The sequence below is a fragment of the Chenopodium album genome, chromosome 5 (genome assembly GCF_948465745.1).
Source record: "Chenopodium album chromosome 5, dcCheAlbu1.1, whole genome shotgun sequence".
Lineage (NCBI taxonomy): Eukaryota > Viridiplantae > Streptophyta > Magnoliopsida > Caryophyllales > Amaranthaceae > Chenopodium > Chenopodium album.
The window spans coordinates 5,623,504-5,638,366 of NC_137838.1; the positions used below are offsets into that span (position 1 = coordinate 5,623,504).

Below are 14,863 nucleotides of genomic sequence, written 5' to 3' on the forward strand. Positions count from 1 at the left end.
TATACGAATTAATTCAATTCTTTGAGCTCATTCAATAGCTCGTCCCCAATTCTTCAGTGTTCAGCAAATGAATCTGGATGCGAAAATGCTTAACCATGGTTAAATGCTATGGGTCCCACAAACAATAAATCGTTAACGGGGAGTTGCGCCCATGAACTACTTTCATACTCTTATTCCCAAAGTTACCCTTCACTTGGGTAAGAAAATGACCTTCCTACCCCAGGATAAAACATTCCAAGTTTATCCCTGTTATAAACTTGAATTTCCTCATTGTTGAGCTCAAATTGCTAAAATTAATCTAATTTCAAGGCTTGTAAGTTGTTTAATTAATGAAATTGCTTATTAATTTTGTTAGGTTTTCAAATTTTCACAAATTAGGGTTTGTAATTGAAAATTTAAGTTACTATTTTGGGACTGATGTATACCCACCAATGTGTTTATGATGAAATTAGTAGTATTTTCAAGGGGCCAATTTGTTTAGTATGCCACCAATATGTTTTTTGATTCAATTTTTTTTTAATGTGCTTGCAATATTGGGATTCAATGGAGGAAGAGAGTGAAGAGGTGGATGGGGTTGAATTAACCAGGTTGGAATTTTCATGGGAGTAGATTTATTGGTTAGATGGTGTTGGCGAGGGTGGCGGTGGCGGTGAGGTGGTGTTGGCGGGGTGGCAGTGAGGTGGTGTTGGTGAGGGAAAAGGGAAAAATATAAAGGAAGGTGATTTTATGAGATCACGTGACCCACACGTGCAAAGTCAATGCCAGAAAACCAAATCAAACACTGGAAAACCAATTTAAGGTGTTATCTCTTTTTTCAAGTCAAACACCGGAAAACCAATTTAAGGTGTTATCTCACAAAAAAAAAAAAAAACAAAAAAAAAGGGGGTTTTTAGGTGTGCTTTTACAAGAAAATTTTATAAGTTTTTTTTTTTTTTTTTTTTACAAAAAAAGTGTTATAAAACGTGTGTGTGTTTTTTTTTTTTTTTTTTTTTTTTTGCAATTTTCCTACTTGTACTATCTATAGTACTCGTATTATATAAGAGAAAGGGTTTCTTGGGTGATAAATTTGCTCTATTCCAAAATGTTCTCATTTTGCAAAATTACCTCACTTATCTACAATTAAAAATTAAAAATTATTTTTATTTTTTAAAATTATTATCTATCATAATTGCTCCACATCTTCGACATTAAAAAATATAAATGCTCTTTTTTTTTTTTTTAGAAAAACTCTTCCTAAATTTGCTCATTTATGTTTTTTGTTTTTTTTGTTCTTTCTTTCTCATGCTTTTAGAAAATATTTTATTTGTATTATTAGTTTCACATCTCCTAATACACATGAGTTTTTTTTTTTTGTGTGATTTTAGGTTGATGGTAGGCATCGGTTAATTTCTTTTTTTTTTTCCTTCTAATTTCTTGTGTGTACCTCTTAACTTGTTTGAATAAAGTGAAGAGATCAAGGCTAAGTGGTAAAAACGAGAGATTGATTTATCAATGACTAATGTGTCTTAATCCATTGTGGGGCCCAATATGTGTCCGCTATAGCTGATCATATGTAACCCCGACTTATTTTGGGTAGCCTGTTTTGGCCCGAAATCGAGTCGGGCACAGTCGGCCCGATTTTTCAAAAAAAAAAAAAAGGCGTTGCTTGGGAAAACATTTTAATGCACATTTAGTTGTTTTTTTTTGCCCAGTCCGAAATGGTCCGAAAAGCCCACACGGCCCGCCTTTTTTTTGGCGGTTTTGGACACAAACTTTTGGCCTGGGTCGAGAGTTGCGCAAAAATTTTAGGCCTTGGCTTGGCTGGCCCGTCTAATAATTACCTCTAATGTCCGCATAACATCTTTGTAAAATAAAAAAAATAAAAAATATACTATATTTTTTAAGAGAGAGAGAGAGGAGACTAGAAACTTATAAACTTAAGAAATGCAAATTTTGTGGAAACATGTAAATTTCATAATGCATACTATCAAGTATCAGTGTATCACATTTAAAGGAAAAAAATAACCTTGACATACATTTTTAAGCCGATGAAATCCCATGTGAAGATGATTTTGTTCACGCAGCATAATTGAATTCCGATCTTTGGTTTGCAGAAGAACATTGATCTATGTCGATTTCTGCACTTTATGGTATGTTGAGATTTGAATTGATATCTTTGATGAAAACGTTGTTGAATAACTTCTTTAGGAGAAACGTTGAGAGTAGAATGAGAAAAAAAAAATTATTCAATAAGATATATAGATTTCTTGCTCTATTCACAATTTCACATCATGTAATGTGTGACATTTATGGTCTTGTATCCACGCAACCAGGCCAGTATTGAGAATTATTTTGTTCAAATTGAACGGTTTTTTTGTATTAAAGCTATAAACTTCACATTTGTTTGATGACTTAATTGGACATTTAGAGACAAATTACAGTTCAATGTAACGAATCTTGTAAATTATAAGAAAGTATTAAACTTGGGACACACTACAATATTGATATATCGTATCTCAAGAGATATGCTTTATCATTAAAGTTATAGTTGTAAATCTCCCTCTTTTTGTTTTGAATTGTCACATTAAAATTTTACAGTATTTGTGTGCTATTTTCTCACTAACTGTTGTGATTTATATGTAATTACGTCATGAAAAATGTAGTTATACAAGATCTTGTTAGATATGTTTCAAAACTATCAAAATATCACTTTTCAATGCATAGATCTTTTAAGAAAATAGAAGATAAGATTGTGGAACTACAATAATTATGTTATTAATTTTTTTTTTTATAATTTTTTATAATTTTTTTTTTGCAATTGAGTCCATACCCTCAAATCCTCAATATTTTTTTTTTTTTTTTTTTTTTTTTTTTTTTTTTTTTTTTTGCAATGGTAGGCTGGTAGCAAGTAAAATACACTTTTGATTAACACAATTAAAAAAAAAAAATCAATTAAAGAGATGGAAACTAATTATCCTACATTGAAAATGATCAAAGATGTGATAGTGGTAGATGACTAAGGGCCTGTTCTCATACGTTGAAATTCAGTTCAGTTCAGCTCTTAATTTCCTTCTCTTATAAAATATTCATTTCAGTTCAGTTCAGTTCAGCTCAGTTCAGTCAATGAAAACAGGCCCTAAGACTTTTTTTTAGCTGAATTTTTCTATTCTGCTCTATTTTCTAACATTTGTTTTGTTGTGCTGGTACCTATTTTGCCTATCAACAAGTGATCTGCTCTCCTTCGTATTAAACTGTAATTAATAATAATACATAGTAATTATTAAATTAGTAATAATTAAGTAATTAATAATCAATAATTAATTAATATGAAGTAATACATGTGAATGGCCATACAATGTTAGTGTTATATGGGTCACTATATATTACAGTTATAGGGGTTAATTATTTAGTAACATAAGTCTATAGGGTTACACTATCACAATTATAAGGGTTAATTACTTATTTAGTAATATAAGGATTATTCTGTTAGTGTTATAGGGGGTAATGTACATTGTTATTTGAGGGTTACTCAATAATTGGTTACAGTGTCACTATAATAGAGGTTAATTATCTATTAATGTTATAGGAATTACTCCGTTTTTTAACAAGCGATAACATGACGTGGCCAGCTGCATATAATTTGAGTTATTAATTATAATATTTTTACATAATTAATAATTTTTTTTTTTTAAAAAAAAAAAAATCTTATTTTAAATTTAATTGGCTTAGAATAATGTACAATACTGTGCTTGCTAGTTGCTACTCTCTTACACCATATGTTTAAATGTTTAATTACTTTATTTTTTAGCTAGCTTGTCTTGCTGGATTTATGTATAAACCGACCAAATTGTTCGTATATATTATCGTGTTGATCGAGTTTTGTTTCTTTAATTTGTTAATATGTAAGCTATTCTACATGCAAGGTCTTTTCATTCATTCAAATACTATATATTAAATATTAATATATTATAGTGGATTTGATTGATTATATAACATGGATTCAGCTGGCGTATTGTCAATTTGTCACACGATGTATGACCAATTGACTATGTAATATGTATGTGAGTCAACTCTTGCTAAGTCCTTATAAGTCTTTTTTTGTTTGATGGTAAATATTGGCAAATTCAGTTTTCTATGTGCTTAATCGGTAAAAAGCAATAATTTTAAAAAACAAATATAATTGAAAATTAGTTAAAAAAATTTCTAGGAAAAATAATATTAGTTTTTCAGTTAAATTAATACTACATATGAGTTCAGTTAAAAATAATCTTCGTTCAGCAAAATAATTTCAATTCATCGACAAGAAAAAAAATTGAACCTTAATTAAAAAATATCTTCATGTAAGTGTTTATCCTCCTAAGTATAAACAAAGAATGAAAGAATTGCATGTAGTTTAAATTTTGACAATTCAATATTCTTACTAATATCATTTTTCTTTTTGGTGATTAGAGAGCTACGAGGGTGGGAGTGAGAATCGATCCATCTCCTAATACCGGGAGGAAAATTTTAACCACTTGAGCTATCCCCCACTCACCTTAATATCTAATTATTGTTAGATAGTGTGAATTCTTAAAATACATAAGGATACAAATCATACAATTCTAAGAAACCTTTTGATTTAATTTGTACTTCTTTTATCAGTAAATTTACAATAAATGCGGAAAACCTTATGTGACGAAAGGGTAGATGGAGAAATTGTCTCTTTTCACAACCAACGATATGCATTAACAAACAATATGCATCATCACTTTCAATTAAGCAAGGTGTTTTAACGTTATACCATGCACATGACGATAAAGAAAGAAACTCAAAAAAAAATGTTCAAGTGGTCCTTTCAGTCTTTCACCCTGCTTTTACAAGAAAAAAGAAAGGATAACTGGAAAAACTATTGTAATAATGTGATTTTGATGTGTCAATTACTCAGTACATTTTTTTTTATTTATATAGTACTACCTCCGTTTCATATATTATTTACAACAATTAGACATTTTTCTCTCTACTTTATGTCAAATTGTTGCAAAGAATATGAAACGGATGTTGTATAATTTTTTCATGGTCAATAATGTAAGGTGTATCTAGTAGTTATTGTTTTGCTTTACAAATTATGCCTAATTTAACAATTAGTGTTCAGGCAAACAAATAAGTCCAAAAAATAATAATTATGTGTATCAATATGAGTAACAAAGAAAGGCATAATAATTGCTGTAATAATAGGAATTGAAAAGTGAAAGGGAACAATTATGTCGTAAGGAATTTAGGCATGCATGTTTAACAAACAAACTTTCTTGCTTTACTTACATTTGCTCATACAAAAATTCAGATATTTTGGCTTTTTCTTTTGCTGATATCGACTGTACAGAATCCATCATTTTATGATGGAATACTTGTATTTTGTAAAGAGTGTGTATGTGTGATAGAAGAGTACTAATACATGTACACATAGATTTTATGTGGAAAGTATAAAGAAAATTTAGAATTATCAAAGAATATATTACATTGAGAATTGAGTTAAGATAAGCACAATATAATGATCAACGTTACCTCTCACGGTTTTTTTGGTCTGGTATTAAGGGTCAGACACTTTAAGAGTGAGGAGGAAGGGTAAGGGATCCCCACCCTCAAAGTGTCTCTAATGAGGGAGAATTGAACCCCGAACCTTAAGGTTGGAAGGTACTATCTTACCACTAGACTAGCTTAGCTTAGCTTGGTGAAATTTACCTATTAGTATCACTTGTGTAAATGCATTGTCATTGCTTACAATAGCTTTCAAATAATGTTTTGCTGCCTTAGAATGATGTGATCAGGAACTATATAAATAATAAATCTCAAAATCTTTGGGACAAAGAGAAGTATCATCCAAAAATCTTATCCCATGTGAATTTAATTAATAAAAACGCCGTTTTAAGATTTCTTTTTTCATAAGAAAACAAGACTTTTTTTAGGTTCTGATTCTTTATCATCTACTTCTTCTTCCAACTTTTTTTAGGAAGTTTTAAGCACATGTTTCATTTAGAGCTGCATGATTAATTCTTAAGCAACTTCAGAACGGAATATAACTATTATCTGATTTACAAATTGTTATATGAAGTAATTTGAGAGAAAACTAATTCAAAATCAACTGTACAATACATAATAACTGCCTCTGATTCACTCCAAAAAGCAATCTAAATCACACATAATTCAAAATTCGCAATATAATCATGTCTGTTAATTTGTTATTAGTTGTATTTGCCGATTTGCTAATAGATATCACTCCATATTTGAAGATTGAGACTTCATTGAATGTAAACTGATGCCATTATTATTAAAAACTTCTGAGAGGGAGAGGTACTAGTACAAGCATACAAGATAGAATTGTCAAGAAAATTTACGCCAAATACAAAGCCTCATTGCATACCCACCATTTTATTCTGCAAAATTAGTTTACTCTGATAAACAATTACAACATACAAGGTCTCACCTATGTAGGTATACTTCTGACTTGCCTAAAGACACGGTGAGAGCTACAACATTGCAGCTGCTTCCTTGTCCAAAAACCACTTCAGCTCTCCTTCAGGAGACACCATTTGAACAGGCAGCATGTCAGAGCTCTGGTCTCCACTTAGTGCAGTCTTCACAACTGCTGCTTTTCCACTTCCGCAAACTACAAGGGCAATGTTGGCCGAGGAATTGATTACAGGGAAGGTGAAAGTGATTCTCTCTGGTGGTGGTTTCGGGGAGTCATTGATAGAGGTAACCCATCTCTGACTCTCCTTGAGAAGAGGGTGACCCGGGAACAAAGAAGCAACATGTCCATCAGGACCCATCCCGAGGAGCATGACATCAAATTTCGGAAAACCACTTGTCGGTGATGTTGCTAATATGTTTGTCTTTACCAGTTGTTTGAGACCAGTTTCATAATCATCAGCTGCGCCTTCAGCTGAGAGCAAGTCATTAATAGCATAGACATTACCAGGGGGGATAGGAACCTGGGAAAATAGAAGGCAATGAGCAACAAAGCACAAGGAAAGAAAATACACTTTTATCAATCACAACAAAATCCTGTTTCTGTTCTGTATATGTTCCTGATTCTTCCAGCATGACTAGCAAAATACTAGAAGTAAATTTAACCCATCAGTAATTAAAATGATTATAGTTTTATGCCAAATCCACTGCTAAAAGTATAAAAATTCCTCTGCCTCTCATCCAACAAAGAATTATTTCTATTGCGAAGAAAACTTATTGCTATATTGACAATATACTAGCATTTCTTACAAGCTCCTACCCATTCAATTAAATATATATACGAGGAAGAATGAGTAGAAAATGTGTAGTAATCTGTTTTACAAAGTTCATATATGTTCCATATTTTTTTTTGGGTTCATAAATCTTCCTATGCTCTTCCCCTGGACCAACAAATTGTAACACTTTGGTTAGTATAAACTTGTAATATTAATGAATAAGCAATAAAGATGTGATTTTTGAGGAAAGTAGGCAGCTTTTTGATTAATGAAAATGGATGAAGTTTGCACAATGGTGGCTTGAGGCCACTACTCTCTAGCTCTAATGCTTACAAATCTCTGCCTACCTGCACATTCCTACCCTCCCTTTCTTATATATACATGATCATCCTAAAAAGAGAAAGAAGACAAAAGATTATGGCAGCTGTCATGAGAAGAGGGGCTGCTCACTGATTTGGTGGCTGTCCTTCTGTCTCAGTCCTTAACATTCCTATTTGCTGACCTCTCCTCCTCCTTCGCTCACAAGTAATCCACCCACGGTTCTTGCTGAGTAGTGTATCCGTTACACAAATTGGTAAGCTCTGTGTGTGCATGGGTGTGGCTATTGTTTAAAGATTCTGTTCATAGATAACACGGATATGAGAGAATTGGTGACTGGGAGAGACAATAGTGAGTGCACGGAATGTATACATGACTTGTAATATGGAAGTTATTGGCTAGTGTCCTGTGAATGGCTCAAAGAGTTTTTAAGCTTCGTTTCATGCTTTGAAAGGAGTTGATTCAGTTTCATCTCTAATGCTTGATTAACTGTAATACTTTTGCGGACATTATCATACCTAATTCTCATGCAAGATTCATTTACAAAACCTTTCCCTCAAAGATAACAAGGAAGCTACACACAAGGCCAAGCTACCATCTATCTGAATTTGCTTGAGATGTTGAAATTTCAATCAAACACAATAAAAGATTAAAAAAGATCGAAATCTGCAAATGAACATAAATCTAATTAATATAATAAAATTTGCTAAAGACACAATTATTCAAAGTATGGGCTAACAATGGAGACAACAAATCATAAGCACCAAGTCACAAATACTTATCAACAATATGCAGTCATCTACCTGAGGAAAATAGTAAGTTTGCAATTCCCTCCACTGATAGGTACTGCGAGTCTAAGAGTGTTATCATATTTAACTGCATCACATGTATTTTACAGAAACTTTCAGATCAATATTCCAACCCTGTCAAGCTTTATAAGCTCTAACCTTGCAAGCCTTGGTTTGTTGGCCAAGGCTATCTTTTACTTTATTCTGATGGTAGCAATAAAAAACTCCAGCATTCTCTAACTTAATTGTTGCACTTTCATTAGTGGAATAAGTACAAGCTGCAACCATTTTATATTATCTTCTCTATTATAGCTCTTTCATTTATATAATTACTTCAAGGCAAGCCAAATCCAAGCCTTTGTGTAAGTTCTTCTCTCTCTTTTTCTGGCACAAGAGAATTTGCTAGTGTTAGACAATCTTTCATCCTGTCTGAGTTAAAGCACACTGGTTATAAGTTGGCATTGACCACAAAAGGCTATTCATTCATCATACTATAGAGTTTTTAAAAAGCTCCTTTCTAGTTTACGCTACATCTAAGGTTTAATGTTGAACAAGCATAATACTTCTAACTTATCTAAGCCAATATCTTTGAGTTGTCAATCGAGCAGACTTCATCCAAGGTATATTAATGAGGACAACTCCCACCGATATGCAGTATGCCTAAAACCCCATAGAATTTGAGGATAATTCAGTCGATTTCTGTTTTGCAGTTCTACAATATAGTATGCGACCAAGAATTGCAAGGTCTCTAGAGAAAAACAATAATAAAATGAAGCACTCTGTATTATAAATAAATCAATAGCCAATAAGGACACAACAAACCTACAATTGACTGTTCTTCAGAATAACCCTTCCAAAAAAAAGTGACAGTATGGTTGCTTGACAGCTTCTAAAAGAAATCTCAAAGGAAATCTCTACCTACAAGAGCAATGGATCTCGATTTTGGCTATGACTGAAAACTAATTGCGGTATTCTTGTATTATATTTAACTTCAACTTCAAAAATCTACTACAATGTTGAGTCCTTCAAAGCAACAAGAGATGTCATATTACCCATATAGCAGTCGAATTCTCAACATTCTTCCTAGCTGAATTCGGTTATGTTATCAGTCATTGCAAAAAACGGGTGCTATGACACAATGTAAACCTCAAAACTTAACTTAGCTTCAGACCAATTGATAAATTTATTACTGTAAATAAGCAAGTGCATTGCATAGAAAATCATGATTTATCATTCTACAACATCAACCTGAACTCGACTTCTCTTTTCTACAACCCTACAACAAAATCCTTAGCCACAACAAAGGATTATATCTGATTCATTCTAATCACAGCAATAACACTAGGAAAACAGCACATAGAACTCCCAAGTACAACAAGACCAAATATCTCATTATCAATATATAAACACATTATAAATTAATAGTACAATCATATAATTGATGCAAATGTAATTCATATTAATAAACAAGAAAACATACCTTAGACAAGAAACCATCATAGGCAAGCTTGTAGTTACTATCAGGATGATCCTTTGGAACAACCCTTTCATCAACCCAAAACACATGCCATTTCGTCCAATCAATTGAATCCGAGTATGGAGGTTCTGCCAATTTCCTAATTTTCAACAATAATAATACCCATTAAATTGAACATTGAAAAAATTAAATCTTTTTCTATAGGAAAGTCAAAATTACCTGAGAGATTTGATAAGAGAACCCCCAGAAACAACAACAGTGAAAGCGCCCCTTTCACTGACAAAATGATCTGATAAATTGGCAGTAAACTTTGCTAATTCAAAGGCAACTTGTTCTTCAGAATCGAAAATATCGACATTGGAATAACCCTTTTCAGATTTCGCCATTAAAGCTGATTTTGGTGTGAAATTAAATGAGCTTTTTGAGATTGAAATTGCTGGGAATCTGAGAGGAAAGTTTGAAGCTTTTACAGGGAAAGAAATTAGTGGGTTTTTTGGGGGAGATTGATTGATTTGTGAGAATCTAATGGGGGTTCTTTGCGTTGTTGTTGAGTGGGAGAGTGTTTGAAATGAAGATGCCATTTGTTGTTAATGAGCGGATTCAAGGTTTGAATAGACAAGTAGCTGGTTTGGTAAACAGCGGATTCCATCACTTGAACCGCTTAATAGATGAGCGTTTTGGAAGGGATTATTCTGGCGAAGTGACAATTATGTATGATAAACTACAAGACAAGACTTATACAAATCTAAAATAAATCATTCCAATTTCCAATAGGTTGTATATTAAAGTTACATGGCATATTAGTCATTGAAGGTTGGGGGATTGATTTGCTTTGCCTTATTTTGGCCCAGTTTGGTAGTAAGTTTATTGGGGGTATATTAGCTTATTTGACTAACTTTAGCTGATTGACTAGTCCAACAAGCTAATACAAGTGTTTGGTAGTAAGCTTATTGAAAGAGCTTTATCCACTAAATAAGCTCTTTTTGAAAAAGCTCATTTTAGGAGCTTTTTCAATTAGCTTATTCATTAATTATTGTGAAATGACACTTATAACCTCATTTAATTTAAAATCCTATCCAAACTACCTACCCCACAATTAGCTTATTGGTCATTTCACATACTCAATCAGCTTTAAGCTATCAGCTATTACCAAACACTTTTATATAATCGGTTAATACAATAAGTTAGTCAAATCAGTTAATAAAATCAGCCAGTCAAAATCAGCTTCAGCTTTCGGCTTTCTCCCAAACAGGGCCTTTGTGTTAAAAAAAAAATGGTGTACAAACCCTAGCAAGTTTAAGTTATATATATATATATATAACCTAACACTTCCGTGGACTAAAATTTAGCTAACATTTTAATATTCTATATAACGCATAACTCACGTATCTAAGTTATTTACCCAACGATACACCCTAATTTATTTATTTTTTTGGCCGGATTCTAGTGATGAGAACCTAAAGTGTGGGACAACAACATAGTTATGGTGATAAAATCCAAAATTTAGGACCTTAGCCTAACTCATCATACTTCAAAAGTGCAATGAACATTACTTGTTTACCTAATTTTTTCTAGAAGATCGAAAACCTCATAAATTTTGGTATGTACTATAATGATGCGTTTTGGTTGCATACACAAAATACAGAGTACGGGGCTGTTCTAATAGATTGAAATCAGCTGAACTGAACTGAACTGAACTAAACGCATATGAATATTTTATAAGAGAATGAAATTAGGACTTGGACTGAACTACCAGTAAAAAATTACGGAATTTTACAATGACCAAACTACCCCTCCAAAGAGCTTTCCAAAAACCCTATACCCCGGTAAAACGGAAAAACCCTAATTTTATCATTTCAACCAAGCACTATAAAACCCAATCTCACACCTCAGAATCAAGTTATCGCCTTCCTCCACTTCTCACATTTTCCTAAGAAAAAAAGTAAGAGAAAGAATTCTAAACGAGAGGGTAGGAAGGTCATTCAAGATGCAGATCTTTGTGAAAACTCTTACTGGGAAGACCATCACCCTTGAAGTTGAATCAAGCGACACTATTGACAATGTCAAAACTAAGATTCAAGACAAGGAAGGTATTATTTTTGATGGGTTTTATTAAATTTTTATCTTTTGTTGTTTTGTATTGTTTGATTTGGTTATTGTATAATTTTGCTTTTATGGGTGATTGATTTTGTTTTAATTTGGTTGTTATTTCAATTATGATTTTGTGGGTTATTGAATTTTGATGCGGGTGATGATAAAGGTTTAATTTTTATGGATTAATTTGTTGAATTTGGTTGATTGCGAATTGAATTATGGCTTTGATTCGATTATGTTTTGATATTTTATATATTGGTGATTGGAATTTGAAGTGCGTGATGATAAAGGTATAATCTTTATAGTTGTTACTTGTTTAATTTGGCTGACGATAATTGAATTTTAACAATTGAGATTGAAAATATATAGTTGAGATTGAATTTAAACTTTAATTTGCTTGTAATTGAACTTATTGGATGACAGCTTTAATTTAATTTGTTATATGATTTGTGAGTGATGATTTTTGATACGGGTGATATTGAATTTGAAAAATTGAGATTAAATTATTCAATTGAGATTGAATTTGAACAATTGAGATTTAATTATACAATTGAGATTGAATATAAAATTATATTTGCTTATAATTAAGCTTTTATTTGTGATTGATTGTGATTTGGAGCTGGTAATTTTAATTTGAGTTTTGACATTTGTATAAATTTAATTGGAAAATCGTTAATGTACTTATCTATGGAACTTGTATAGTGGGTAACTGAAATTTGATGTGGGTTACAGTGAAGGTGTGATCTTTAATAAGGTTTTTAAATGTAGAAGTTTGAAAATTTATCGAAATTGAATTTCTTTAATTTGATTCACATTTATTTTACTATTAATCTTTGTTGATTTAACGTGACATTGGCAAATTGTTTGAAATTAGGGTATTGCAGTTTGATCTTAGTGTAATTGTGTTTTAAAATTTTGTGTATGGCCAATTGATTTTTTTTAAAATTTTTTTTTAGTATATTATCTTTATAGTTTTCACTCATTGAATGTCATAATCCTAACAGGTAGCTTTTGTAAGTTATTAGCTACATGTGATTGTGCTGTGTTTTGATGTGATACATATTGATGTATGGGTTAATAGTGCGTCGTACCTTCTTAATTTTTGCACAGTAGTGAATATTATACATCAAAGGGTTAATGATGATTTCTTTGCAACAGGCATTCCACCAGACCAGCAGAGGCTGATCTTTGCCGGAAAGCAGCTTGAAGATGGCCGCACTCTTGCTGACTACAACATTCAAAAGGGTTAGTTGCTCTGCTTTTACGGCTTTCCCTTTTTCTATTGGTTAAATTCTTGTATGATTAATATAGGCATGCCTTACATAGTGAAACGGCTACACCTCGATTCTATAGAAATTATATATATACTTCAATTTAAATTCCAAGCCAATTTCATATTAATGTAGGAATGCTTAGTATTATTTAATTTGTTTCTGGTTCTGTATTGATTTTTTTGCTTTACTTTTATTCATATACGGGATCATCTGATTAATTGTTGAGCAATTGCAGAGTCTACCCTTCATCTGGTTCTGAGGCTCCGTGGTGGAATTATTGAGCCTTCCCTGATGGCCCTGGCTAGGAAATTCAACCAAGACAAGATGATTTGTCGCAAGTAAGTATCTTGGTTAATTTTTTGCTTTTTAAAATATGCTTTTGATAGCAGAGGTTTGTAATTGGCACTGATATTATCTTGTGTGCAGTCTCCTTTTGTTAATGGAGCATCCTCTTAATCTGGCTCTATTAATCTAACATGAGCATAGTAACAATCGAGATTTTAAACAAATGCCTTGGTTGAATTCATGAGGTCATGAGCATAGTTATATGGTGTTTGGTTCATTAATTATTTTGGTAACATGAGTTCAAATTGCTTATAAAATGTGACTTGGGTTTTTTTTTTACCATCTTATGTTTAATCTTACATGTCTTTTATCCAGCTTAATTAAGACTAGCTTTCCTAACCAGAATTTAATGGATTTAGAGTTCTATCTCAAACCACATTGAGTTCCATTGCAATTAGATATTTCTTGTGGATCTGCATGTAAATGTTCTCCAATGTTAGCTCTGGTCATGATCATAGCAGTGTCTTTTTGTCGGTTGATGGCGCTCTAATTCAATCTTAAATCTTCTAGGTGCTATGCTCGCCTGCATCCTCGTGCTGTTAACTGCAGGAAGAAGAAATGTGGCCACAGCAACCAGGTAAGTTTATACATTTAGCCTTTCAGTTAACGAACTTACCCGTGTTTTGTGGCTGTTCTGGTTTGAAATTGATGATTTCACTGTTGGTTTGCAGTTGAGGCCAAAGAAGAAGATCAAGTAGAGCGACCAATTGTTTGCAGCTAATGTTTGGGCAACGGTTTCCATGTGGTGTCAGTGTTCGGACTAAGCTGTTTAACTATGGCTCGTAGGAGGAGTTTACTCAAATTAGCTTTAAAACATTTGATCTTTTAGTTCTAGTATTATTACTATATTTATATCTTTAAATAAGGCGTACATCTTCCTTAGTAGTCTTATTTGTCCAGAAATCAGATAATTTTGTTGCCTTTGGTTTTTGAATATTCATATTAGTAAGACAATTTGCATTTTATTAGTCCGCTATTTTTAGAATTGTTTTCGTCGTATATGTGGTTGATTTTGGAATCCTTGATCACTCTCTTGATTAAAATTATGAATCAGCTCATTTCCTGTGTCTACTTGGTGAAGATGCTTATTTTAACTAGGGTCTGTAATTTATTAAAAATAAAGGGTCTTTAATTAGATCAAAACCCATTGCAAATTCAATCTCTTTTTGTATTAAAGTAGATTTTTTGGATTTTTAGTTTGTGAAAGATAGAAATAAGCCAATTTCATTATGACATTGTAATAGTGATAAAATAAGAGAGATTGTTAATTAGTGAAGCTCATTATCTATAATATGTGACGTTTTTTTTCCAAAAAACTAATATGTGACTTTTGATTTACTCTGGCAGCTTTTGAAACTATATTTTTAG

The 14,863-nt window shown here is 32.1% G+C and overlaps 2 protein-coding genes across 2 annotated transcripts; one reads left to right on the forward strand and one right to left on the reverse strand.

The window, feature by feature from the left end:
* Positions 1–6,257: 6,257 nt before the first annotated feature.
* LOC145631655 (putative 6-phosphogluconolactonase 4, chloroplastic) lies at positions 6,258–10,400 on the reverse strand. The gene is made up of 3 exons (XM_081683787.1): positions 10,002–10,400; positions 9,786–9,921; positions 6,258–6,947 (listed from the first exon to the last, which is right to left on the reverse strand). Exons 1-3 carry the CDS (start codon positions 10,361–10,363, stop codon positions 6,483–6,485), a joined length of 963 nt encoding a protein of 320 aa, XP_081539913.1. The 5' UTR covers positions 10,364–10,400; the 3' UTR covers positions 6,258–6,482.
* A 1,254-nt stretch (positions 10,401–11,654) lies between these two features.
* On the forward strand, positions 11,655–14,471 carry LOC145631656 (ubiquitin-ribosomal protein eL40 fusion protein-like). Its single transcript, XM_081683788.1, has 5 exons — positions 11,655–11,872; positions 13,035–13,121; positions 13,386–13,488; positions 14,006–14,072; positions 14,167–14,471. The coding sequence occupies exons 1-5, from the start codon at positions 11,770–11,772 to the stop codon at positions 14,191–14,193; spliced, it is 387 nt and encodes a 128-aa protein (XP_081539914.1). The 5' UTR covers positions 11,655–11,769; the 3' UTR covers positions 14,194–14,471.
* The last annotated feature ends 392 nt before the right edge of the window (positions 14,472–14,863 follow it).